Source organism: Ascaphus truei, chromosome 11, assembly GCF_040206685.1.
Source record: "Ascaphus truei isolate aAscTru1 chromosome 11, aAscTru1.hap1, whole genome shotgun sequence".
NCBI classification, from domain to species: domain Eukaryota; kingdom Metazoa; phylum Chordata; class Amphibia; order Anura; family Ascaphidae; genus Ascaphus; species Ascaphus truei.
The window spans coordinates 58,506,863-58,534,483 of record NC_134493.1 but is presented as its reverse complement, the minus strand read 5'-3'; the positions used below and the strand labels follow the sequence as shown (position 1 = coordinate 58,534,483).

Sequence of the window (27,621 nt, the reverse complement as noted above, 5' to 3'; positions counted from 1 at the left end):
TACAAAGTGTAGCACCGCTGCTGCTGACCAATTGTCTCGCCAGTGCTGGATACACAGGGGGGTAATGTAGGGAAAGCCTGTGGGCACAAATAATTTATAGAAGAGTTGATTTCAGTTAAATGACTAGACAAGAGTCTCCCTCCTGGTTATCCTTCGGGAATTTCTTCACCAGTTCAGTGCCATCCCTCCATCCCTGAAGGACCAGTGGTTCCTTACATACCGTCCTCCCTCTCTACTTTCTTCTGTCTTTCTCTTAATATGTCACATTACTCACGTTTGCTCTATGCTGTACCTTCCAATCTCCTGATTGGATCTCATAAATCCAATGTTTCTTTAAAGATTGTATTTCAGAGCAAGACTACAACCCATGCAAATCAGTGTGTTACAGGGGAAGCCTTCCCGGAGCAGTGTCTTCTCTGGGGCCAGAGAGTTCAACTGGGGCTGGTGGAAGGCAATTCCACTGGGCTGGCGGGACCAGAACATTGCTCTGAAGATGTTGGAGGAAGTCAGGGACACAAGTCAGTAGACTCCAGGATTTTTTGGGGTTAGGGCGGCGAGAAAAGGGAGAAAGGCTGCAAGGTACTTACAGAAAAGAACTAAAGGTTTTTTTCGTTTTGTTTTTTAACTTTAATTTTAATGCAAAATTTTTTCAATACAAGTAGTATCGCAATACATATAAAGTAAACATCTGTTGTATAGCATTCATGAACGATACCCGTAGCCTCTCCCATATACATGGACAACGTAAACATAGACAATTAACTGCCTTTAAGCCATAAGGTACAGTAGGCAATTTAAACTTGGGAACAAAATAAGGATAAGGAAGGGAAAGAGGGGGAGGTGGGGGGGGGGGGAGGACTAAAGGTTTTTATTGGAGTAACTTGGCCACAAATGGCATTTATAACAGGAAGTCTAACCCTCTCCCAACTGATAAGAGCACTAGCTTGAGGAATTAGGAGGGGGTTACCCAAGATAATGAACTTGTGAGGCTCAGAGGGATGCTATCCAAGGTAGAGACTTGTTCTGATGTATGATTGGAGGTTTTATAATCAGAGACATGGGGCTTATCTTCTGGTGTCATCTGGCCTCTTAGGTATCACAATGAATCATCTGCTTATTTGGCAAACCCACATGGCTACTGGCCTTTAACTGTTCATCGGGACTTCAACTTAGCTGATAATGTTCCCTGGGAATGATTCCTGGTTCTAAGTCTTTAGACCGTGGTCTCACATGTATCTGTCTCGTTACAGAAGCTATGCTGTTCTCAGAAGCTATCTTCCTCTACAGTATCTTCCTCTTCCTCTCCCTATGGCCATAGATATTAGTTAAAAAAAAGTAAGATGTGAGGATGAAATCAGAAAATGTGTTGGAGTAATGTTGAGGACACCTGCAACCACAGTACCTGGAAGATCATTGGGGAGGCTTTCATCCAGCAGTGGGGTGACAAGGGCAGAAGATATATATATTTATATTGCAGTTTGTGGGTATCCCCCAAATGACCCCCGGTTGGGAGAAGAAAAAAAAAAGTAGGGGGAATGTCTGCTTTAAACTCTCTAACTTTGTGTCTGCTCTAGAATCCATTATTTGGATAAGTGGGACTAATATTCCTGGTTTGTGTTCGCATTGCTTTCAGTGGGTTAACAAGAGCTCACGGTAGTCATGAGATGGGAACATGTGATTTTACCATAAAAATGTATTTCAGTGTGTAAAGGTAGAAATGTAATGGGTGATATATGATATCGTGCTCAGTGTTCTGTGTTTGTTATCTTTGTAAAAATGCCCCCAAGCTCTAGCAGAAAACCCATCTAGAATGTACGTTTGTGAAGCAAATAGCAATAAATAAGAAATAATTGAAGTTATGATATGAAGTCCTATAATTTCATGCCGGTGAACCAGGATGCAGGATCTACAGATATATACTGTATACACACAGAAAAGGAGTAATAAACTCAAACACAATAAATGATATATACTGAATTTATGGAAACAATGTAATTTCCATCAATTCCTCTTCTTTTAAAAAATATTTGTAAAGATATCTCAACCATTCCTTTTTACTATGGACTATTATATATGTACAGTGCTGTATCTCCAAACCCCTTCTCTAGGGAATGAAAACGCAGCCTGACCTACAGGTGTGCAACTGTGGGGGACTGCAGAAACTTGTTATAAATGTGATATCTACATTATGTGAGTGAAAGAAAGATTTTAATACATAAAAATAATTGCACTCAAAATATAAAATAAATAAAATGAGGGACGCAGAAAGCTGCGTGCGGCTGCATTAATAAATGAAATGAAGTTTGCCACTGGAATAATATTACTGCCTAGTAGCCAACATTGAAACATATGCAGCTTAGTAAAGATTCCTCTGCTACTTGTGAGTCAGTTGTATCACTGTTAAAGCTGCTTATACAGATGTAGCGCTTGTGGCTATCAGCAGCTGTGCGCAGAGAAATGCGGAGAATGTATGCAGAGAAATGCAGAGAAATGCGGAGAATGTATGCAGAGAAATGCAGAGAATGTGCGCAGAGAAATGCGGAGAATGTGCGCAGAGAAATGCGGAGAATGTGCGCAGAGAAATGCGGAGAATGTGCGCAGAGAAATGCGGAGAATGTATGCAGAGAAATGCGGAGTATGTATGCAGAGAAATGCAGAGAATGTGCGCAGAGAAATGCGGAGAATGTGCGCAGAGAAATGCGGAGAATGTATGCAGAGAAATGCGGAGAATGTATGCAGAGAAATGCAGAGAATGTGCGTAGAGAAATGCGGAGAATGTGCGCAGAGAAATGCGGAGAATGTGCGCAGAGAAATGCGGAGAATGTGCGCAGAGAAATGCGGAGAATGTATGCAGAGAAATGCGGAGAATGTGCGCAGAGAAATGCGGAGAATGTGCGCAGAGAAATGCGGAGAATGTGCGCAGAGAAATGCGGAGAATGTATGCAGAGAAATGCAGAGAATGTGCGCAGAGAAATGCAGAGAATGTGCGCAGAGAAATGCGGAGAATGTGCGCAGAGAAATGCGGAGAATGTGCGCAGAGAAATGCCGAGAATGTGCGCAGAGAAATGCGGAGAATGTGCGCAGAGAAATGCGGAGAATGTCTGCAGAGAAATGCGGAGAATGTCTGCAGAGAAATGCAGAGAATGTGCGCAGAGAAATGCGGAGAATGTCTGCAGAGAAATGCGGAGAATGTATGCAGAGAAATGCAGAGAATGTATGCAGAGAAATGCAGAGAATGTATGCAGAGAAATGCGGAGAATGTGCGCAGAGAAATGCGGAGAATGTGCGCAGAGAAATGCGGAGAATGTACACAGAGAAATGCAGAGAATGTACGCAGCGAAATGCGGAGAATGTGCGCAGAGAAATGCAGAGAATGTGCGCAGAGAAATGCAGAGAATGTATGCAGAGAAATGCAGAGAATGTATGCAGAGAAATGCGGAGAATGTGCGCAGAGAAATGCGGAGAATGTGCGCAGAGAAATGCGGAGAATGTGCGCAGAGAAATGCGGAGAATGTATGCAGAGAAATGCGGAGAATGTATGCAGCGAAATGCAGAGAATGTGCGCAGAGAAATGCGGAGAATGTATGCAGAGAAATGCGGAGAATGTATGCAGCGAAATGCAGAGAATGTATGCAGAGAAATGCAGAGAATGTATGCAGAGAATGCGGAGAATGTACACAGAGAAATGCGGAGAATGTACACAGAGAATGTATGCTTTTAGGATCAGTATACCAAACAGCTAATAACTGTACTTAGGAATACTCCGGCTCAAACTATTGGTGGGGAGCACTTTGACAATATTTTGACATAATAATAATTATTATTATTTGTTCTTGTATAGTGCTGCTAGTTTCACGCAGCGTTTTACAGAGACATTTTGCAGACACAGGTCCCTGCCCCATGGAGCTTACAATCTATGTTTTTGGTGCCTGAGGAACAGGGAGATAAAGTGACTTGCCCAAGGTCAAAAGGAGCCAACACCAGGAATTGAACCAGGTTCCCCTGCTTCACACTCAGTGCCAGTCAGTCTCTTTACTCACTGAGCCGCTCCTTCTCCCAGGATCCCCTGCGTCACACTCAGTGCCAGTCAGTCTCTTTACTCACTGAGCCGCTCCTTCTCCCAGGCTCCCCTGCTTCACACTCAGTGCCAGTCAGTGTCTTTACTCACTGAGCCGCTCCTTCTCCCAGATTCCCCTGCCTCACACTCAGTGCCAGTCAGTGTCTTTACTCACTGAGCCGCTCCTTCTCCCAGGTTCCCCTGCTTCACACTCAGTGCCAGTCAGTGTCTTTACTCACTGAGCCGCTCCTTCTCCCAGGTTCCCCTGCTTCACACTCAGTGCCAGTCAGTGTCTTTACTCACTGAGCCGCTCCTTCTCCCAGGCTCCCCTGCTTCACACTCAGTGCCAGTCAGTGTCTTTCCTCACTGAGCCGCTCCTTCTCCCAGGTTCCCCTGCTTCACACTCAGTGCCAGTCAGTCTCTTTACTCACTGAGCCGCTCCTTCTCCCAGATTCCCCTGCCTCACACTCAGTGCCAGTCAGTGTCTTTACTCACTGAGCCGCTCCTTCTCCCAGGTTCCCCTGCTTCACACTCAGTGCCAGTCAGTGTCTTTACTCACTGAGCCGCTCCTTCTCCCAGGTTCCCCTGCTTCACACTCAGTGCCAGTCAGTGTCTTTACTCACTGAGCCGCTCCTTCTCCCAGGCTCCCCTGCATCACACTCAGTGCCAGTCAGTGTCATTACTCACTGAGCCGCTCCTTCTCCCAGGTTCCCCTGCTTCACACTCAGTGCCAGTCAGTGTCGTTACTCACTGAGCCGCTCCTTCTCCCAGGCTCCCCTGCATCACACTCAGTGCCAGTCAGTGTCGTTACTCACTGAGCCGCTCCTTCTCCCAGGTTCCCCTGCTTCACACTCAGTGCCAGTCAGTGTCTTTACTCACTGAGCCGCTCCTTCTCCCAGGCTCCCCTGCTTCACACTCAGTGCCAGTCAGTGTCTGTACTCACTGAGCCGCTCCTTCTCCCAGGCTCCCCTGCTTCACACTCAGTGCCAGTCAGTGTCTTTCCTCACTGAGCCGCTCCTTCTCCCAGGTTCCCCTGCCTCACACTCAGTGCCAGTCAGTGTCTTTACTCACTGAGCCGCTCCTTCTCCCAGGTTCCCCTGCTTCACACTCAGTGCCAGTCAGTGTCTGTACTCACTGAGCCGCTCCTTCTCCCAGGCTCCCCTGCTTCACACTCAGTGCCAGTCAGTGTCTTTACTCACTGAGCCGCTCCTTCTCCCAGGCTCCCCTGCCTCACACTCAGTGCCAGTCAGTGTCTTTACTCACTGAGCCGCTCCTTCTCCCAGGTTCCCTTGCTTCACACTCAGTGCCAGTCAGTGTCTTTACTCACTGAGCCGCTCCTTCTCCCAGGCTCCCCTGCTTCACACTCAGTGCCAGTCGGTGTCTTTACTCACTGAGCCGCTCCTTCTCCCAGGCTCCCCTGCTTCACACTCAGTGCCAGTCAGTGTCTTTCCTCACTGAGCCGCTCCTTCTCCCAGGTTCCCCTGCCTCACACTCAGTGCCAGTCAGTGTCTTTACTCACTGAGCCGCTCCATATATGCATCAACACAACAAACATTGGAGACCTTATTGGCCTCACCGAAGCCCACCATAGATCCCGGGAGTGCAACCACAGACTCGCCCCTGGGTCTGACACATTCCCAACATCCACTTCAAAACCCACCGGGCCAGAACTTGTCTCCACCAGAACAGACCCTTTTTCCATTCAGGAAGCTGCACAGACCCCAGGCATATGTACTGGCAACAGTATAGGAGCTCTCCGCTCGCTCTCCAGAAGGGCAAGCAAATCACTGGCTCCAAAAACCCCAAGCAGTGACCAAATTACAGAGGACACAACCCCACCAGAGACCTCCTCTCCTATAGCTGACAACCACTGTTGAGGAATGCATACAGAGAGGTGGGATGGGGCCACCTGACAACCCCATGGGACACACTAAAAACCCTTGGTTACATAATATCCATGGGGCTACTAAGGGCCTCACTCCCTCTTAGCTCCCCTTGGGTTCAACTGTTACCAAGGGGACTAATTATTTGTGTGAGGAAGCACTCGTATGTCCCAGAGTCCTCCCCTTACCACCAGCCAGCACCAGCTGGGCTGTCAGCCTGCTCCGCCCCCCACCCCTACGAGCTGTCACGATTGTGCTCGCCACAAACCTGGGTCGGACCGCGTGGCTGAGGTAGGGTTGTAAAAGCACCGACCTTAGACCGCGCAGGCTGATCCGGATTGCGCAGTTCGTAGTCGTACGTAGCAGGATCAGGATAATAGAAGACAGCATCGTCATTGTACAAGCCCAGGTCAGGACAGGAGACATCAGGATAAACGTTGTTCAAGCAGGAGTTCGGCAACATGTAGTCAGGAGAGCCCTGCTTCAGCTTAGGAGCGCGGGGTTGGCCTCTGCGCGTGCGGCGACCATGGCCCATGGTACTGGTCACAGGAGATGGTAAGCAGACCAGAATAGCACACCGCCTAGCTGCACGGGTAAACCAGTGCTTCAGCGCAAGAGTCCAGAGAGGGCTGGGGAATCCTCCGTTACAGCGCAGGAATCAGGACACGGCCTCTATATTAGGGAAAGAGCTGCAGGCCCCAGGAACCAGGAAGCTGAAGAACACAGGGGAAACCTCCGCTTCAGTGCAGGAAACCAGGAGGCTGAAGACGCAGGGGATACCTTCGCTTCAGCACAGGAGAACAGGAAGCTGAAGAACGCAGGGGAAACCTCCACTTCAGCACACAAGAAAGGAAGCTGAAGGACGCAGGGGAAACCTCCGCTTCAGCACAGGAGAACAAGCGGGAGCTTGTGGCAGAACAGTGGTGATATCCGGAAAGGACTATGCTCGGCGGGGAGCATTGTGGGAAAGCAGTACTTAAAGGCCAGCGGGCCAATCCCCAGAGGGGGGTGTGAAGGTACTGCTCCAATGAGTGAATACAAGGCTGGATTGCAGTGATAGGTTGCACAGCTGCAGTAGATACCAGAGGGAGTGTGCGGCAGTATTGCTTTGGTGAGTGAATCCAGGCTGCAGTAAATAACAGGAGAAGTGTTCCAGGACTGCACAGGCCTGCAAGGTAAGGCAAACCATAAACCGCGGAGCGGATTCCTTACAGTACCCCCCCCCCCCCCCTTCACGCGAGACCTCCGGGCGAACAAAACCACCCATAGAGTTGGGGGACCAGGAATTGTTCCTGAACCGTCTAGGATTGAGGGTATAGTCATGGTCCAGAGACTCGTGGTTACTCCTTAGTGTACCCCCACCCCCCGGTGAGAACTGCGGCCAGACAGGACCATCCATGGGTCTCGGGGACATCGAGTTGTTCCTAAAGTTTTTTAGGTGGAAAGGGGATCCGTAAACGAGCAGTTCCTTGGTGAGTACTGTTCTAGGATATGAGAGTGGTGGAAGAGACATCATTGGTACGTAGCTCGCCCCGCAAAATGACTTGGAAATCCAGGGCTGTGAAGAACCAGAGGGTTCCAGAGCAGAAACGGCAGAAGAACCCCCACTGGAAGCCCAGTCTTTAATAAAGGAACCGGAATTTAGGATAAGCGGCCCTGATAGTTGATCGAATACGCCAGGAGGAACTTCGGGACAGACAAAGTCTTGGCTGGCCACTGCATGTTGGAAATTGCGATGGACTTTTCCTCCAGAAGTCTCCCAGGTAATGGTTATTGAGGGTATAGGGTGGGTGGAAGCATCTCCCGGTATTGGTATGGAAGGTGACAAGGCAGGCAGTAAACCAGGCATAGAGACCAAAATCTTGGGATACATACAGAGTATTTCCAACTGAGAGGAAATAACAGGGGCAACCGAAAATTCCGAGGGAAAAAACCATGGTTTAGCAGGGGCAGAGAAGCAAACAACAGTGGAGCTCTCAAATACTGGGAAATCCTCAGTGGGCGATAGTATTGTCCGGGAATCAGGAATAGGCCTTGGGATTTTCATATCAGGAGCTTGAGAAAAAGGCAGAGCCAGGGTAGTGGCGGGAGGGAAGCTAACATCAGAAGCTGAAGTCTGTACCTCAGTGACAGGGACCTGAGAGCCAACAAGCAGCAAGTATGAACTATGAAAACTCTTAATGACAGGCACCTTAGGAGTACAAGGAGTATTTTCCGAAACTGCAAGGACCCTTACCACAGGGGTACTTAACCTGACAAAAACATGAATAGGTGTGTTTTCTAGTGTAACATTTCTGATCACAGGACTCCTAACCCAGGGGGGCGCAAACTTTTTTCCCTGCGCCCCCCTGACGGCTGTCCCCTCGCTCCCGCGCCCCCCCCCAACCCCAACTTACCCGCGCTCCGGCGTAATGACGTCACGTTGCCATAGCAACTTGACGTCACATGACCTCGCAGCGTCATTTTGACGCCGCGTTGCCATGGCGACGCCGGGAGGAAGCCGCCGGAGCCACGGGTAAGTATGGTTTACAGAGGCCCTGCAGCTCCCCCGGCACTTAATTTAAGTGCCTTCGGGAAGCGCGCGGGGCCTCTGTAAACCCCGCGCCCCCCGTCGGCAATCTCGCGCCCCCCCTGGGGGTCGCGCCCCACAGATTGCGCACCGCTGTCCTAACCAATAGTGAGGGTGTCTGGGTTTGACTAGTGAAAAAATCAGATGTATTGATAAGTGACTTAGAATCAATTACTGAGGTTCTAGATTTGCTGGACATGTGAGAAAAAAATACCCTTTAAGACAGGAGCTTTAATTTCTTCCCAGAGTAACCCAATGGTTGCTGGGGCATATTTAGACGCAGTACTGAGGAACTGAGTTTCAGCAAAGGCAGGACAGCTAAATAGCTCAGATTTAAACCCCAGGACTTGTATTATAGGCATGATGGTCTCAGACAGTACAAAGGGAGTGACCACAGATATGCTGATCCCTGGAGGATTAGCCTTGACAGAGAAATCAGGGGAACCCCCAGCCAGGATAACCATTGTAGGAAGAGATTCAGAATCTGAAGGAGAATCATTACCTCTCAGAGTCTCAGAACCAGTAAGACACAATTCAGCGAGAGGGGAAACTGTGTGCAGGCTTCTTACTAGTCTATATGAAAAAGCGTCACTTTTGAGAGAAAGCCGTGTGTCAGCAAACATTCCTGGGAACACAACATGAACCCCAGGAGGGACATACAGACTACTGTATGCTTTTAACCCTAAGCTTAGAGAAGAGGAGAACACAGACAGTACACGGGGGTTAAACATAACTGCACTGGTCTCTGAAGTAGGTATTTGGTAAGGAATGTTTGGGAAACCAGAAATGACTGCAGATTCCACAATGTGGGGACTATGCGCTGAAGCAGGGATCACCGCTCCCTGGGCGACAGGCTGGTTCAGTGAAATACCCGGGAGAAGGAACTCTGCGACCAAGCTTAGGGAAAAACCTGGTTCCTGAATACATTTTACAGGAACCAGAACTTTAGCTGAAGTCTCCGGAGGCGAGTCTGCGGAAACTTGAGCTGAAGCAGGGGATTTATAGCAAAGAATTTCTAAGGAATCCGAAAGGTTATGGGAATCCTTCAATGCAACCTCTGCTGTCTGACTTGGGACTCACTCTCTGAGGCTAGAACGAAGGCATTAACTTGGAGGCAGCCAGAGTTTACAGGGGTTAATGCAGACAGTACCTGAGAGTAGAACATAGGAAATCTTCTCTCTGTATTAGGAGAGACAAGGGATCTCTCCTCTGGAGCTAGGGGCGTGACCATGGCTGGCAGAGAAAAGGGAATTATCAAAGGAGACTCAGAGAGCTGCCCCAGAGGGGTTAATACAGAAATTACCCTGGGAACAGAACTTAGGGATTCTTTCTCTGACGGGGAAAGCGCACAGGACTGCCTAGCAGGGGTTAAAGCTGGAAAACCCTCAAGACCTGGAGTGAGAGATTCAGAGTTAGAAATAGGGGAACTAAGGGACTTATTCTCTGATACTGGAACCTTAGTGTTGGTTAGAGAAACATACGTATACTCCAGGGGAGCCTCACAGACCTGATTAGCAGGGGTTAACGTAGACATATCATTAGTGTCAGGGAACCCGGGCATACAATCAGGGCAAGGGACCGTGGCAGTTACTACGTTAGGAAATATTGCTAATGGGTCTGTTTGGTCATCTCCCAGAGAGGGAGATACGTCCCCCGGTTTAGCGACAGGACTGGCAGCAGAGGGGAACTGCCAAACGGCGGCGTAGGCGGCCAGGAGGCGATCCTGTTTTAACAAGCAAATGTCCAATGCCAAGGAAAGTACATGCAGCGTGTCCTGAGCGTGAGCCAACATGACGAAAGGGTCCGATTGTACTACGTGAATGTCCAATGACAAAGCCAGGGCATTGAGAGTCATACGGGCGTAGGCCAGTTTCACAGGATTCACCTTATCCCAGGGAGAAGGGGAATCAGGGGAGAGAACACAAGTGGCAAAATACTGTTTTAAGTCTCTTAGGCAGGAAGCCTTACTAATGAGATCATTACGGCATTTCTTTTGCAAAGGAGTTAAACCATCGAACATACATGGATCCTCCATCAGGGGTAGTATATCGCACAGATACCAGTCTTGATACTGGGACTGGTCTACAGGTCGGGACAGGATTTCAGAAAAAAACGTACCAACCCTCACCTCAGCGGGGTCCGAGTTTGTGGGGCCGAGCATACTGTCACGATTGTGCTCGCCACAAACCTGGGTCGGACCTCGTGGCTGAGGTAGGGTTGTAAACGCACCGACCTTAGACCGCGCAGGCTGATCCGGATTGCGCAGTTCGTAGTCGTACGTAGCAGGATCAGGATAGGAGAAGACAGCATTGTCGTTGTACAAGCCCAGATCAGGACAGGAGACATCAGGATAAACGTTGTTCAAGCAGGAGTTCGGCAACATGTAGTCAGGAGAGCCCTGCTTCAGCTTAGGAGCGCGGGGTTGGCCTCTGCGCGTGCGGCAACCATGGCCCATGGTACTGGTCACAGGAGATGGTAAGCAGACCAGAATAGCACACCGCCTAGCTGCACGGGTAAACCAGTGCTTCAGCGCAAGAGTCCAGAGCGGGCTGGGGAATCCTCCGTTACAGCGCATGAACCAGCCTCTATATTAGGGAAAGAGCAGCAGGCCCAAGGAACCAGCAAGCTGAAGAACACAGGGGAAACCTCTGCTTCAGTGCAGGAAACCAGGAGGCTGAAGACGCAGGGGATACCTTCGCTTCAGTGCAGGAAACCAGGAAGCTGAAGACGCAGGGGATACCTTCGCTTCAGCACAGGAGAACAGGAAGCTGAAGAACGCAGGGGAAACCTCCGCTTCAGCACAGGAGAAAGGAAGCTGAAGGACGCAGGGGAAACCTCCGCTTCAGCACAGGAGAACAAGCGGGAGCTTGTGGCAGAACATTGGTGACATCCGGAAAGGACTATGCTCGGCGGGGAGCATTGTGGGAAAGCAGTACTTAAAGGCCAGCGGGCCAATCCCCGGGGGGGGGGGGTGTGAAGGTACTGCTCCAATGAGTGAATACAAGGCTGGATTGCAGTGATAGGTTGCACAGCTGCAGTAGATACCAGAGGGAGTGTGTGGCAGTATTGCTTTGGTGAGTGAATTCAGGCTGCAGTAAATAACAGGAGAAGTGTTCCAGGACTGCACAGGTCTGCAAGGTAAGGCAAACCGTAAACCGCGGAGCGGATTCCTTACACGAGCAGACACAGAAAACTCCCTGTTAGGACTCTGCTTCTCCGAAGGCCTGTCACACCTGTAAGCTCCACGCCATCTTGACCACATGGTCCACAGGTGGTCTCTGCCGGAGCCCTGCCACTGCTGCCAGAAGCCTCAGTGGCCCTGCTCAGTAAGCTCCCGCTGCAGCCACACGTCTTCATGAGAGCCCCCAGGGGTGAGAACTCTGCATCTCGCCAGCCCCCCGGAGGTAAGGAAAGGGGGTGAAGGCCCGCCCTTGCTGTCATGACACTCTTACGTTTAAAGCTGCAGACTAAGTAATATCTTAAATGTGTGTTTTTTTAAAATAAATCAGTTCTGTACTATGAGGAAATATTTATAGCATTTAAAAAAACTCATAAATAATTTTTTAATGTTTTATAATGTAACAAGCATTTTTTGTTTCTATAGCAACCATGTACTAAGTCACAACCCCATTCCACTTCTGACACACCCCTTTTTGAGCCCTGCCCTCTCTCTAGCAGTACACTAATTGTATCTGGTGACTGCTTGGTCACATGGTCTTCCCCACAGAACTTTGCATCTTTGGTCCTCTTCTGCTGCACCGACAGCCATTTACAGTAGTGAAACCCCGAGCTGAACCTTTGCCGATCGATCACAGGAGAACGGATCGCTCAACAACTTAGCTAATTACTTAGGATTGTATGGATGGACAAATTAAAGGGGGGGGGGGGGAAATAAATAACATTTAAAGAAAAATAAAACTGCAGCTTGGACGGCTGCATTAAGGCTCCGGGCTATTTCCTCATCTACACCTCAACAATAAGGGGAACAAATGTTACCGCATGCTGCTGAAATGATAGATTCAAAGATAAATGATAGCATTATAGTGCCACGAACACGTGGAAACATTTGTGTCTCTGTTTTGCAGGCCTGAGAGATAACCAGGAGTGCTGATTTGCAGTTACAGTAATGGAACCGGACACCGGACTTCTCTTTCACTTTCTATCTGAGTCAGGCCTGGGTTACAGGAAACACTGCTGTGTTCCAGACAAGGCAGCAACTGAGACCCGTTTGTGGGGTTCAGAAGCTCGCTCCGTTAGAAGCTTAGCAGTAAGCAGAGACGAGCAGTGTGAGTTATCAAGGACATGTGTGTAACGTGTCTGTGCTTCTCTCAGTCCCGTCTCTTTTCTGTGTCTCCTATTTCTTATTCAGTCTGTTTATTTTGTGATGTCTTTTCTTTCCCTCCTTTCTAACATTGTTTCCTCTCTCCACCTCTTGTGTATGATTGTGTTTCCTCTCTCTCCACCGCTTGTGTATGATTGTGTTTCCTCTCTCTCCAGCTCTTGTGTATGATTGTGTTGCCTCTCTCCACCTCTTGTGTATGATTGTGTTTCCTCTCTCTCCACCTCTTGTGTATGATTGTGTTGCCTCTCTCCACCTCTTGTGTATGATTGTGTTTCCTCTCTCTCCACCTCTTGGGTATGATTGTGTTTCCCCTCTCCACCTCTTGTGTATGATTGTGTTTCCCCCTCTCCATCTCTTGTGTATGATTGTGTTTCCCCTCTCCACCTCTTGTGTATGATTGTGTTTCCTCTCTCCACCTCTTGTGTATGATTGTGTTTCCATCTCCACCTCTTGTGTATGATTGTGTTTCCTCTCTCCACCTCTTGTGTATGATTGTGTTTCCTCTCTCCACCTCTTGTGTATGATTGTGTTTCCCCTCTCCACCTCTTGTGTATGATTGTGTTTCCTCTCTCCACCTCTTGTGTATGATTGTGTTTCCCCTCTCCACCTCTTGTGTATGATTGTGTTTCCTCTCTCCACCTCTTGTCTGAGTGTGCTTCCCCTCTCCACCTCTTGTGTATAATTGTGCTTCCCCTCTCCACCTCTTGTGTACGATTGTGTTTCCCCCTCTCCACCTCTTGTGTGTGATTGTGTTTCCTCTCTCCACCTCTTGTCTGAGTGTGCTTCCCCTCTCCACCTCTTGTGTGTGAGTGTGTGCGTGTCTGCTGTTAATGTTTGTATCCGTCTGACATTATTATTGTTTGTGACACACACAGTAATTTGCGTGTGTACCTGTGTGATGTTGGAAGAACTGCTTCTGTGTATTTGTGACACTTTTATTACTGAGCGCGTCACAACAGTTACTACATACGTATATATACAGTAGGAGTGTGTAGGTGCAGGATATGTATCACTGTTATTACATTATGCACTTATCAAGGTGATATATCTATTAGTGTGTTACATACTGTGCGTATATATAGTTGTGTGTATGTGCAGGTCTGTGCTTAGATTATTATTAGTATGAGTGTATTAGATACTGTATGTATATTTAGTTGTGTGTGCAGTATGTGCAGGTCTATGCTTAGATTATTACAGTATTAGTACAGTATTAGTGTATTAGATACTGTAGTATTTTAGCATACCAAGCCGTTTTTACTTTCCCATCTAAGCCCCTGAGACTGAAGCCTGGAGATGTTCTCTTCCAGTTGAGATAACAATGGATTTGAGTGGGAAGATGGCAGCCCCAGTCTGCCTCATTGAAAACTCCCCGGAAGGAAAGTTCGTTGTGGGCCCCACAGCCAAGGAGATCCTGTCCAAAATCACACAGCCCGTGGTGGTGGTGGCAATTGTCGGCTTGTATCGCACGGGAAAATCCTACCTCATGAACAAGCTGGCTGGAGTGAATAAAGGTAAGGGGATGTCAAGATCATTCCAGGTACGCAGTGCCTATCTGGCTGAAGGTATCTATACATCTTATCTGTATGTTCTACATCCACAGGGTTTGAGCTTGGTGCCACCATCCAATCCCACACAAAAGGCATCTGGATGTGGTGTGTCCCACACCCCGTTAAAAAAGACCATACACTGGTGCTGTTGGACACGGAGGGCCTGGGAGACGTGGAAAAGGTGAGGCAGTAATGGAAGGGATGCAGAGACCTTCTGTATGGCAGAAATAGTTTGTTTGTCTTTCTTTGTGTCTTTATCTTTCCTCATGCCACATAATAACACAATTACACAGAAACAGAAGGAATCCCCAAACCACCGAGTCTGTTTCTAATATTAAAATGTAACACATCCAGCTTGGATTTAATATTACCCATTCGGTCTGTTCCCTGAAATGACGGACATAAATATGGAAGGACAAATGTCCACCCAGTCCCTTCTTCCCACTTCACTGTGTCTTTTCCAGTAGATACAGAAGGGGGAGGTGGGGAGGGGGGAGCTGATGATCGCTGCACTAATAGATATGGGGTAATAGATACAGAAGGGGGAGGTGGTGAGGGGGGGGAGCTGATGATCGCTGCACTAATAGATATGGGGTAATAGATAAGTACTGTAACCCCAATGATAAGTGGTGGGTGTAAAAACTATGAGCTGGGAGGGAATAGACACAACAACGCGGGGAGCACAAAGCTGTGCAGTGCAAACAATTCACTGTGTTTGCACACCACCGTAGTAAAACAAAACCTTTATTAATGTGTAATTAAACAGATGTCACTGCTGTATTGTGGGTATAAACCGTAATTAAAAAGGGAAGTAGTGGGACAAGGGGGCTAAGGAGCTGACCTAAATCTCAGGGGGATCAAGGCAGGTGCATGAATTACACCAATGGGTCACATGAGATATATTTACCTTAATAGGGTGTGGGCGTCCCACCCAGAGTATATATATATAGGTGACGGTAAGGAAACAGGCTAACATGGACTCCAAACACCAAGAGCATAGGTGTCAACCAAGGAGTAAATAGCTGTATGGTAAAGTTCCTAGTGGCTCGGCATATGTATATGCATAGGTACTGTATGCCATCAAGTAGGGGCTAATGTGGCATTATATACCCTAATGTATAGGTATGCCATCAAGTAGGGGCTAATGTGTATTTGTACACCCTAATGCATAGGTATGCCATCACGTAGGGGCTAATGTGGCATTATACACTCTAATGCATAGGTATGCATTCACGTAAGGGCTAATGTGGCATTATACACTCTAATGTAGTGTGGTGCTGGAAACATGCTGCTAACAGCGCAGGCGTGTCACATCAGAAGAGGGGACAGTGCAGGACAGTGCAGGACAGTGCAGTGCCGTAGGGTGCAGCCACAGAGGCAAGTTCCCTGTTGATGGGATTATCTGGCGGGGCTGGAAAGGTGCCACTCAGTAATGACTCGTTACAATGTAGCGGGCAGGTGAGCAGCGCTGCGGTGGCAGTGCGCAGGGCGGAGGATAACAGGATAATATGTATCACAGGAGTTATCTCCCCGCAGTGTAGTGGGTACTGTAAGTGGAGCAGCCTCTGCAGGGCAACCATGTCACAGGGTAATTGGTATCATTAAATCGGTAGTGTTTGTATCAGGACTGTCCTACTATGGGTGCTGGAGGCAGAGCCGGCTGCTCAGGGAAGCCGGCAGCGGTGGCACAGTATGTACTTATAATGCACATTGGATGTAGGCGATGATGCTGGGTACAATGTATCAGACCGGTGAGCTAGCCGCAATAAAGCAGGACCGTTACGCAGCCCAAATCCCTATTAAGGTAAATATATCTCATGTGACTCATTAGTGTAATTCATGCACCTACCTTGATCCCTCGGAGATTTGTCCGGTCCCTGGCCACCTGGCCACCTGTCCCACCGCTTCCCTTTGTAATTACTGTTAATTCCCACAGTGATACATGTATTATTGAAATGAATAAAGGTTATGTTTTACTAAGGTGGTGCGCAAACAGAGGGATCTCTCTGGCGATGCGCCTCTCTTTGCGCTCTCCGCGTTGTTCTGTCGTCTCCAATGCCTGAGAGCGTACAGGATGCAGAGAATATCACAAGAATAACACCTTTTTCACATGTACCTAGGGGGACACAAAAAATGATACCATGATCTTCTGTCTTGCTGTATTGCTGAGCAGTGCGCTGGTGTATAACAGCAAAGGGACTATTGATAACGATGCAATACAGAAGTTACAGTATCCTTTACTGAGGCGCATAAAAAAGAACACACATATTTTTGAGGTCTAATACAAAAAGAATAAAATATATGTGATTAACAAAGCATTGCACTATTCCATTTAAATGTAAATGAATACTGCACAGAAGGAAATTGTGGTACGAATTACAAGCCATTACAGCACACCTGAAGTGTAGTACTGTATATTGCGTTAATTCGCTTTAAGAGTCATTTCCCCCTCAGTGGACAGGTCTTCCTTCCTTAATAAGCGCCTCTAGCTATGTGAAGGAATTGTCCGACCGAATCAAGGTGAAATCCTCAGATAACGAGGACGATGAGGCAGAGTTTTCTAGACACTTCCCAATCTTCATCTGGACAGTGCGAGACTTCAGTCTCCGCCTGGAACTGGAGGGACTTCCAGTCACAGAAGACGAGTATCTGGAGAATGCTCTGAAGCTGCAGAAACGTATGTAGCCAGGGTTGCCACCTTTTCCTGAAGGCCGACCCGGAGGGGGAAACAAATCCCTTACCTTGTGTGGCGTGGTGGTGCGGCGGCGTCTCCCGGCGTCCTGGTGCAATTTCCCCCTCCAACTGCAGTGAAGATGGCCGCGCAGTATCAAATGATGCCGTTTTGCCATGGCTACCGGACGCTAGGTGACGTTGGGATGCTACGCGGCATCATGGCGTCACGTAGCGCCCGGTTGCCATGGTAACGATGCGCAGCCATCTTCACTGCATTTGGAGGGGGAAATTGCAGGAGAATAGTGGAGGGTGCCGTAGACGCCACCGCATGCCGCCGCCACCCGGAGATTGAGGACGGCAACCCATAGCCCGGAGGTAAGTTCCCGAAACCCGGAGTCTCGGGTCAGACCCGGAGATGTGGCAACCCTGTTAATGTAACAAGAGAACAAATATGCAGGAACAGGTATCATTCTTCATTAAACATGTTAATATGACTATGTAGTAAAGATATACAGGGTTCGGCCCCATATTCTCCTGCACTTAGGACGGTAGAAAGGGGAGGGGGAGAATGGAAGAGGGAGGACGGACAAAAAATGGGGGGGAGGGGAAATGAAGAAAGAGATAGAGTATGGAAGGGAAAAAAACTAACAGATTAAGGAGGGAAAAAAGTTTAATTCAGTTTCTTCTTCTATCTTAAAAAGCTGAGACGAGCCTCAGAGCCCAGAACTTCAACTTTCCCAGGAAGTGTCTCCACATGTATTTCGGAATTCGGAAATGCTTTGTGTTCGATCGCCCGGTGGCTGACAACGAAATTCTCCAGAAGGTCGAGGAGGAACCTGAGGAGAATCTCAGTCCGGCATTTGTGGCTCAGTCTAAGAAGTTCTGTGATTACATCTTCAATAACGCCGAAGCGAAATATTTGAATGGAATACACAGAGTTACTGGGACCAGTGAGTTTCACACCTCGTCTTCTAACTTGTACTGCAACGTTATGTAACTGTAACAGAAGTGACCGATGACCATTCAGCCTGCCCCACCATTACAGGGTGGCATACTGATACTGTACAAAGACCAGACTGCCCCACCATTACAGGGTGACATACTGATACTGTACAAAGACCAGACTGCCCCACCATTACAGGGTGACATACTGATACAGTACAAAGACTATTCAGACTGCCCCACCATTACAGGGTGGCATACTGATACTGTACAAAGACCAGACTGCCCCACCATTACAGGGCGACATACTGATACTGTACAAAGACCAGACTGCCCCACCATTACAGGGTGACATACTGATACAGTACAAAGACCATTCAGGCTGCCCCACCATTACAGGGCGACATACTGATACTGTACAAAGACCAGACTGCCCCACCATTACAGGGCGACATACTGATACTGTACAAAGACCAGACTGCCCCACCATTACAGGGTGACATACTGATACAGTACAAAGACCATTCAGACTGCCCCACCATTACAGGGCGACATACTGATACTGTACAAAGACCAGACTGCCCCACCATTACAGGGCGACATACTGATACAGTACAAAGACCAGACTGCTCCACTATTACAGGGTGACATACTGATACTGTACAAAGACCAGACTGCCCCACCATTACAGGGTGACATACTGATACAGTACAAAGACCATTCAGGCTGCCCCACCATTACAGGGCGACATACTGATACTGTACAAAGACCAGACTGCCCCACCATTACAGGGCGACATACTGATACTTTACAAAGACCAGACTGCCCCACCATTACAGGGTGACATACTGATACAGTACAAAGACCATTCAGACTGCCCCACCATTACAGGGCGACATACTGATACTGTACAAAGACCAGACTGCCCCACCATTACAGGGCGACATACTGATACAGTACAAAGACCAGACTGCTCCACTATTACAGGGTGACATACTGATACTGTACAAAGACCAGACTGCCCCACCATTACAGGGTGACATACTGATACTGTACAAAGACCATTCAGGCTGCCCCACCATTACAGGGCGACATACTGATACTGTACAAAGACCATTCAGGCTGCCCCACCATTACAGGGTGACATACTGATACAGTACAAAGACCAGACTGCCCCACCATTACAGGGTGACATACTGATACTGTACAAAGACCAGACTGCCCCACCATTACAGGGTGACATACTGATACAGTACAAAGACCAGACTGCCCCACCATTACAGGGTGACATACAGATACTGTACAAAGACCAGACTGCCCCACCATTACAGGGCGACATACTGATACAGTACAAAGACCAGCCTGCCCCACCATTACAGGGCGACATACTGATACTGTACAAAGACCAGACTGCCCCACCATTACAGGGCGACATACTGATACAGTACAAAAACCATTCAGACTGCCCCACCATTACAGGGCGACATACTGATACTGTACAAAGACCAGACTGCCCCACCATTACAGGGTGACATACTGATACAGTACAAAGACCAGACTGCCCCACCATTACAGGGTGACATACGGATACTGTACAAAGACCATTCAGCCTGCCCCACCATTACAGGGTGACATACTGATACTGTACAAAGACCATTCAGCCTGCCCCACCATTACAGGGCGACATACTGATACTGTACAAAAACCAGACTGCCCCACCATTACAGGGCGACATACTGATACTGTACAAAAACCAGACTGCCCCACCATTACAGGGTGGCATACTGATACTGTACAAAGACCAGACTGCCCCACCATTACAGGGCGACATACTGATATAGTACAAAGACCATCCAGACTGCCCCACCATTACAGGGCGACATACTGATACAGTACAAAGACCAGACTGCCCCACCATTACAGGGCGACATACTGATACTGTACAAAAACCAGACTGCCCCACCATTACAGGGCGACATACTGATACTGTACAAAGACCAGACTGCCCCACCATTACAGGGCGACATACTGATACAGTACAAAGACCATTCAGACTGCCCCACCATTACAGGGCGACATACTGATACTGTACAAAAACCAGACTGCCCCACCATTACAGGGTGACATACTGATACTGTACAAAAACCAGACTGCCCCACCATTACAGGGCGACATACTGATACAGTACAAAGACCAGACTGCCCCACCATTACAGGGTGACATACTGATACTGTACAAAGACCAGACTGCCCCACCATTACAGGGTGACATACTGATACTGTACAAAGATCAGACTGCCCCACCATTACAGGGCGACATACTGATACTGTACAAAGACCAACCAGACTGCCCCACCATTACAGGGTGACATACTGATACTGTACAAAGACCATTCAGACTGCCCCACCATTACAGGGTGACATACTGATACTGTACAAAGACCATCCAGACTGCCCCACCATTACAGGGTGACATACTGATACAGTACAAAGACCAGACTGCCCCACCATTACAGGGTGACATACTGATACAGTACAAAGACCAGACTGCCCCACCATTACAGGGTGACATACTGATACTGTACAAAGACCAGACTGCCCCACCATTACAGGGCGACATACTGATACTGTACACTGACCAGACTGCCCCACCATTACAGGGTGACATACTGATACTGTACAAAGACCAGACTGCCCCACCATTACAGGGTGACATACTGATACTGTACAAAGACCAGACTGCCCCACCATTACAGGGCGACATACTGATACTGTACAAACAGACTGCCCCACCATTACAGGGTGACATACTGATACTGTACAAAGACCAGACTGCCCCACCATTACAGGGTGACATACTGATACTGTACAAAGACCAGACTGCCCCACCATTACAGGGTGACATACTGATACTGTACAAAGACCAGACTGCCCCACCATTACAGGGCGACATACTGATACTGTACAAAGACCATTCAGGCTGCCCCACCATTACAGGGTGACATTCTGATACTGTACAAAAACCAGACTGCCCCACCATTACAGGGCGACATACTGATACTGTACAAAGACCAGACTGCCCCACCATTACAGGGCGACATACTGATACTGTACAAACAGACTGCCCCACCATTACAGGGCGACATACTGATACTGTACAAACAGACTGCCCCACCATTACAGGGTGACATACTGATACAGTACAAAAACCAGACTGCCCCACCATTACAGGGTGACATACTGATACAGTACAAAGACCAGACTGCCCCACCATTACAGGGCGACATACTGATACAGTACAAAGACCAGACTGCCCCACCATTACAGGGCGACATACTGATACTGTACAAAAACCAGACTGCCCCACCATTACAGGGCGACATACTGATACTGTACAAAGACCAGACTGCCCCACCATTACAGGGTGACATACTGATACTGTACAAAGACCATCCAGACTACCCCACCATTACAGGGCGACATACTGATACTGTACAAAGACCAGACTGCCCCACCATTACAGGGCGACATACTGATACTGTACAAAGACCAGACTGCCCCACCATTACAGGGTGACATACTGATACAGTACAAAGACCAGACTGCCCCACCATTACAGGGTGACATACTGATACAGTACAAAGACCAGACTGCCCCACCATTACAGGGCGACATACTGATACTGTACAAAGACCAGCCTGCCCCACCATTACAGGGTGACATACTGATACTGTACAAAGACCAGACTGCCCCACCATTACAGGGCGACATACTGATACAGTACAAAGACCAGACTGCCCCACCATTACAGGGTGACATACTGATACTGTACAAAGACCAGACTGCCCCACCATTACAGGGCGACATACTGATACAGTACAAAGACCAGACTGCCCCACCATTACAGGGCGACATACTGATACTGTACAAAGACCATTCAGCCTGCCCCACCATTACAGGGTGACATACTGATACAGTACAAAGACCAGACTGCCCCACCATTACAGGGTGACATACTGATACTGTACAAAGACCAGACTGCCCCACCATTACAGGGTGACATAATGATACTGTACAAAGACCAGACTGCCCCACCATTACAGGGTGACATACTGATACTGTACAAAGACCAGACTGCCCCATCATTACAGGGCGACATACTGATACTGTACAAAGACCAGACTGCCCCACCATTACAGGGCGACATACTGATACAGTACAAAGACCATCCAGACTGCCCCACCATTACAGGGCGACATACTGATACTGTACATAAACCATTCAGACTGCCCCACCATTACAGGGCGACATACTGATACAGTACAAAGACTATCCAGACTGCCCCACCATTACAGGGCGACATACTGATACTGTACAAAGACCATCCAGACTGCCCCACCATTACAGGGCGACATACTGATACTGTACAAAGACCATCCAGACTGCCCCACCATTACAGGGCGACATACTGATACAGTACAAAGACTATCCAGACTGCCCCACCATTACAGGGCGACATACTGATACAGTACAAAGACCATCCAGACTGCCCCACCATTACAGGGCGACATACTGATACTGTACATAAACCATTCAGACTGCCCCACCATTACAGGGCGACATACTGATACAGTACAAAGACTATCCAGACTGCCCCACCATTACAGGGCGACATACTGATACTGTACAAAGACCATCCAGACTGCCCCACCATTACAGGGCGACATACTGATACTGTACAAGGACCATTCAGGCTGCCCCACCATTACAGGGCGACATACTGATACTGTACAAAGACCAGACTGCCCCACCATTACAGGGCGACATACTGATACTGTACAAAGACCAGACTGCCCCACCATTACAGGGCGACATACTGATACTGTACAAAGACCAGACTGCCCCACCATTACAGGGCGACATACTGATACAGTACAAAGACCAGACTGCCCCACCATTACAGGGCGACATACTGATACTGTACAAAGACCAGACTGCCCCACCATTACAGGGTGACATACTGATACAGTACAAAGACCAGACTGCCCCACCATTACAGGGTGACATACTGATACTGTACAAAGACCAGACTGCCCCACCATTACAGGGTGACATACTGATACAGTACAAAGACCAGCCTGCCCCACCATTACAGGGTGACATACTGATACTGTACAAAGATCAGCCTGCCCCACCATTACAGGGCGACATACTGATACTGTACAAAGACCAGACTGCCCCACCATTACAGGGCGACATACTGATACTGTACAAAGACCAGACTGCCCCACCATTAGAGGGTGACATACTGATATAGTACAAAGACCAGACTGCCCCACCATTACAGGGTGACATACGGATACTGTACAAAGACCATTCAGCCTGCCCCACCATTACAGGGTGACATACTGATACTGTACAAAGACCAGACTGCCCCACCATTACAGGGTGACATACTGATACTGTACAAAGACCAGACTGCCCCACCATTACAGGGCGACATACTGATACAGTACAAAGACCAGACTGCCCCACCATTACAGGGTGACATACTGATACAGTACAAAGACCAGACTGCCCCACCATTACAGGGTGACATACTGATACAGTACAAAGACCAGACTGCCCCACCATTACAGGGTGACATACGGATACTGTACAAAGACCATTCAGCCTGCCCCACCATTACAGGGTGACATACTGATACTGTACAAAGACCAGACTGCCCCACCATTACAGGGTGACATACTGATACAGTACAAAGACCATTCAGACTGCCCCACCATTACAGGGTGACATACTGATACAGTACAAAGACCAGACTGCCCCACCATTACAGGGTGACATACTGATACTGTACAAAGACCAGACTGCCCCACCATTACAGGGTGACATACTGATACTGTACAAAGACCAGACTGCCCCACAATTACAGGGTGACATACAGATACTGTACAAAGACCAGACTGCCCCACCATTACAGGGCGACATACTGATACTGTACAAAGACCAGACTGCCCCACCATTAGAGGGTGACATACTGATATAGTACAAAGACCAGACTGCCCCACCATTACAGGGTGACATACTGATACAGTACAAAGACCAGACTTCCCCACCATTACAGGGTGACATACTGATACTGTACAAAGACCAGACTGCCCCACCATTACAGGGTGACATACTGATACTGTACAAAGACCAAAGCACATCATTTTTGAAGCTCACATCGCAAGCTGGTAGGGTGGCACTGACATTGGAGGTAACCGTGGCTTATTATTTGGGCCCTTCCCACCATACACGAACATAGACGCACGGAAACTGGCAGAGAGGTACAACCTATTGAATTTGCTCTTTTCTTCTGCACATGGGTCTATTTGTCCACTAATTTACAATTGCAAAGAGACTTAAATATATCAAGACAGAAGGGACCCATGGCCAAATTTTAATAGACATTCTGGCACTTGATATGTAACCCCCCAAATTTGTCCCCCATCATATATTTTTCTACATTGAGTGTAATATATTTCCCCTAGAGGCTTTCAAACCTTCTTTGTTCCATTTTAGTCCTAGGCGGCCTTACAGAAACTTACATCAAAACCATAAGCAGCGGGGAGATCACCTGCATGGAGAACGCAGTCCTGTCTCTGTCTGAGAGTGAGAACAAGGCAGCAGTTCAGGAAGCCTCTAAGCACTATGAGAAGGAGATGAGGGAGAGAGCTGTGTTTCCAACCGAGACCATGAAGCAGTTTATGGATCTGAGTGGAGAGTGTGAGAAGGAAGCCCTTCAGATCTTCATGAGCAGGTCCTTCAAAGATAAGGACCATCAGTTCCAGACAGAACTCATGGTAAGCCCTGCACTCTCCAAAGTTCCTATCAGAGTTGGAGGTAACAGTGCGGCTTTAATGCATGACATGTGACCTGCTGATCGTTGAACAATTTGAGGAGAGAGGAGCAGAGTGAAAGGAAATTGTGTCTTTTAGTGAGTGGCCTTCAATTAGAGATTGCTGTGTGTGTAACACTGAGAATAGTAGGATGTGAGAGATTATACAGGGGGTGTTCATTTTTAAATAATAGCGGCACAGGATAAGCTACAACTCTGACTCTTATAATTTCTCTTAATCAGGGGATTGTACAGAAGGAAAAACGTGAGTTTTCCAGGCAGAATGAGGCAGCTTCCCAAAAGTATTGTCAGTCTCTGATAAAGAAGCACTCAGAGGACCTGGAGAAAGCGGTGTCTGACGCATCATACAGCGTTCCTGGGGGGCACCAGAAATTCAAGGCGGTGATGACACAAATTGTAGAAAAATACAATAAGGAACCTGGAAAGGGCATTCAGGTAAAACTGTCTGCTGGTCTTCATCCCTAGATATAGACTGTCTTGAAAAACCTATGGATCTTTAATATAGTCTACTACTCCCTTATATACTCTGACATAGGCTCCTTTTCCTCCAAGACAATGGCTGATACCCCTTTTCTTCTGTTATGAAAATCTTCTGATCTTTCTACATCATCTTCTCTGAAACTTGTACATCTTCCAGGCTGAAGAAGTTCTTCAGGAATTCCTAAAATCCAAGGAGACCATAGGTATCACCATCCTGAGGAGTGATGAAGCCCTAACTGAGAAGGAGAAAGAGATGGAAGGTGCACAATCATCTGTCACTGCACAATGCACTCCTATTATCTCCCATTTCCCCAACGATATGTCATACTCCACTCGTTCTACATGGCACATAGCTACTATACATCTCCTCTAACTCTAGCTAGAACCTATACATGACAATCGTTCACTGTTTATATTTTTCACTGTAAGATACAGAGTTATCTCACAAGTTGCTTTTCTTACAGTAGAAGACTATCTTAGCGGCCAGAATTGACTCACATTGAGCTGTCTGGTCTTCAATATCTAAAGCTTACTGTATTTCTTTATTTCTCTCATCTACTTTCATTCTCTCTCTCACTGACTGTCAGAGGTGAAAGCAGAGGCAGAAGCCAGAGAGATGGAGAAGCTCGTGTCCGAAGAGAAAGCGGCTCAGGAGAAGCAGGTGATGGAGGATCACAAGAGGACCTTTGAGGAGAACATGAAACAGTTGCATAATAAGATGGAGATGGAGAGACGGAAGATGCAGGATGACATGGACCGTATAATGTTCGAAAAGAGGAGGGTGAGTACTCCTTTCTGTGGACTTTCTCACTGTAGTGTGATAAGATGCGCGATATAATAATTAATGACATCAAACGTGGAAATGCAATTACTTAATATTAGTATTGAATAAATGATGCCTTCTGCCATTTATAGTGGCTGACCAATTAGTGCCAGTATTACTCTTTAATCACTGCACAATTTAACCAGCACACTCTGATACAAGTTTGTATACAGTGATTTTATATATATAACACTGATATACACAAAAGCACTGATTAATCTATACACAGGGCTGCCGAGAATATTCAAAGGAGCCAGGATTCTCTGTGCAAGTATCTGTGAACCTTTGAGATGTTGAGCAGGGGAGGGCGGGGGAAAGAGCATGACAACCATGTGCCCATTCTTCAATGGGGCCCTCTTGGCAGCTCTGCATGCAGGTGTTAATTACAGGTCTTTAACAGGGCCTATATAGGTTAGGAGCATTGCTTCTGTACCTGTAATTAATGTTTATTTATATGCATAATGTCCTAGTCTCCCTCTCTTTTTGCCTCGTTCACTATTGAACTCTAACTCGCTGCCCATATCACCAATGCTTCTTGTGGTTTTCTCAGGAACAGCAGCACTATTTGCGGGAGGGATTTCCTGACCAGGCCAACATGTACAAAGCTCAGATTGATGGTCTGCAGAAGGAGAAAGGTGACATGGATGACCCCGCCTGGTATACCCCCATAGTGGAGAGCTTCAAGAGTGTTGTGAAGACAATCCTTCCTGATGTGTTTGCTGTGGGCGGAGATATTCTAAAAAAAGGAATACAGAATTATAAAGTTAACCTATAAAGCGAGGCGACAGCCACCCCCAGTGAGCCAACAGGTAAAGACTAAATTGTCCCTGTTCTTCTTCAACTCCAATCCATTCAATTCATAGCCAAAGTGTCAAGTGCAGGGTCATGTGTCGGATCTTCTCAATGTCTATATTGCTTACAAACCACCGCCATAAAATAGTTCTGCGTGGAGGACCTGATTGATTAACCCAATTTGGTCAATGTGTTTGATTTTACTTATCTCTGCTGCGCTTTGGAAATAGTGGTGTTAGTGAATAAGTTTGACTTTTTCTTACCAATTGGGGGTCTGATGAATGGCACCATGTGTACCCACTTGTGATCACTCCCTCAGAACAATGTCACGTGGGAGTTTGGTGAAAACACAATGGTAGTGTTATCGCCAATGCTGATTCACAGGGGTGCGGCTGTGAGACCCCCTGTATCCCTTTGATCCCCCCAGCTATTATTGATTACGCGGCCTTTTTCCTGTTAACCACATATTTTCTCTACACTAGCAGGCACAGATCACAGTTTCCTGTTCGTTGGTATAGGATTCTGCTGTTTTTCTTCAAATATGCCAAACACATTTGTTTCAATATAACGGTTTCGCAACTCAATAAAAATAAAGCTATTTGGTATTAAA

The 27,621-nt window shown here is 47.7% G+C and overlaps 1 protein-coding gene across 3 annotated transcripts; it reads left to right on the top strand.

The window, feature by feature from the left end:
* The first annotated feature begins 146 nt into the window (after positions 1–146).
* Positions 147–27,621, top strand: LOC142463615 (guanylate-binding protein 7-like). 3 transcript variants are annotated; one of them, XM_075566578.1, is made up of 12 exons: positions 147–518; positions 12,237–12,795; positions 14,123–14,362; positions 14,452–14,579; positions 16,519–16,628; positions 16,888–17,075; positions 17,773–18,021; positions 24,580–24,860; positions 25,139–25,351; positions 25,554–25,656; positions 25,984–26,177; positions 26,770–27,621. In XM_075566578.1, exons 2-12 carry the CDS (start codon positions 12,636–12,638, stop codon positions 26,992–26,994), a joined length of 2,091 nt encoding a protein of 696 aa, XP_075422693.1. In that variant the 5' UTR covers positions 147–518; positions 12,237–12,635; the 3' UTR covers positions 26,995–27,621. The 3 variants fall into 3 exon arrangements, with proteins under 3 accessions (XP_075422693.1, XP_075422692.1, XP_075422694.1); XM_075566577.1 differs by lacking the exon at positions 147–518 and having other exon boundaries at positions 12,181–12,795; XM_075566579.1 differs by lacking the exon at positions 147–518 and having other exon boundaries at positions 12,184–12,795; positions 14,159–14,362.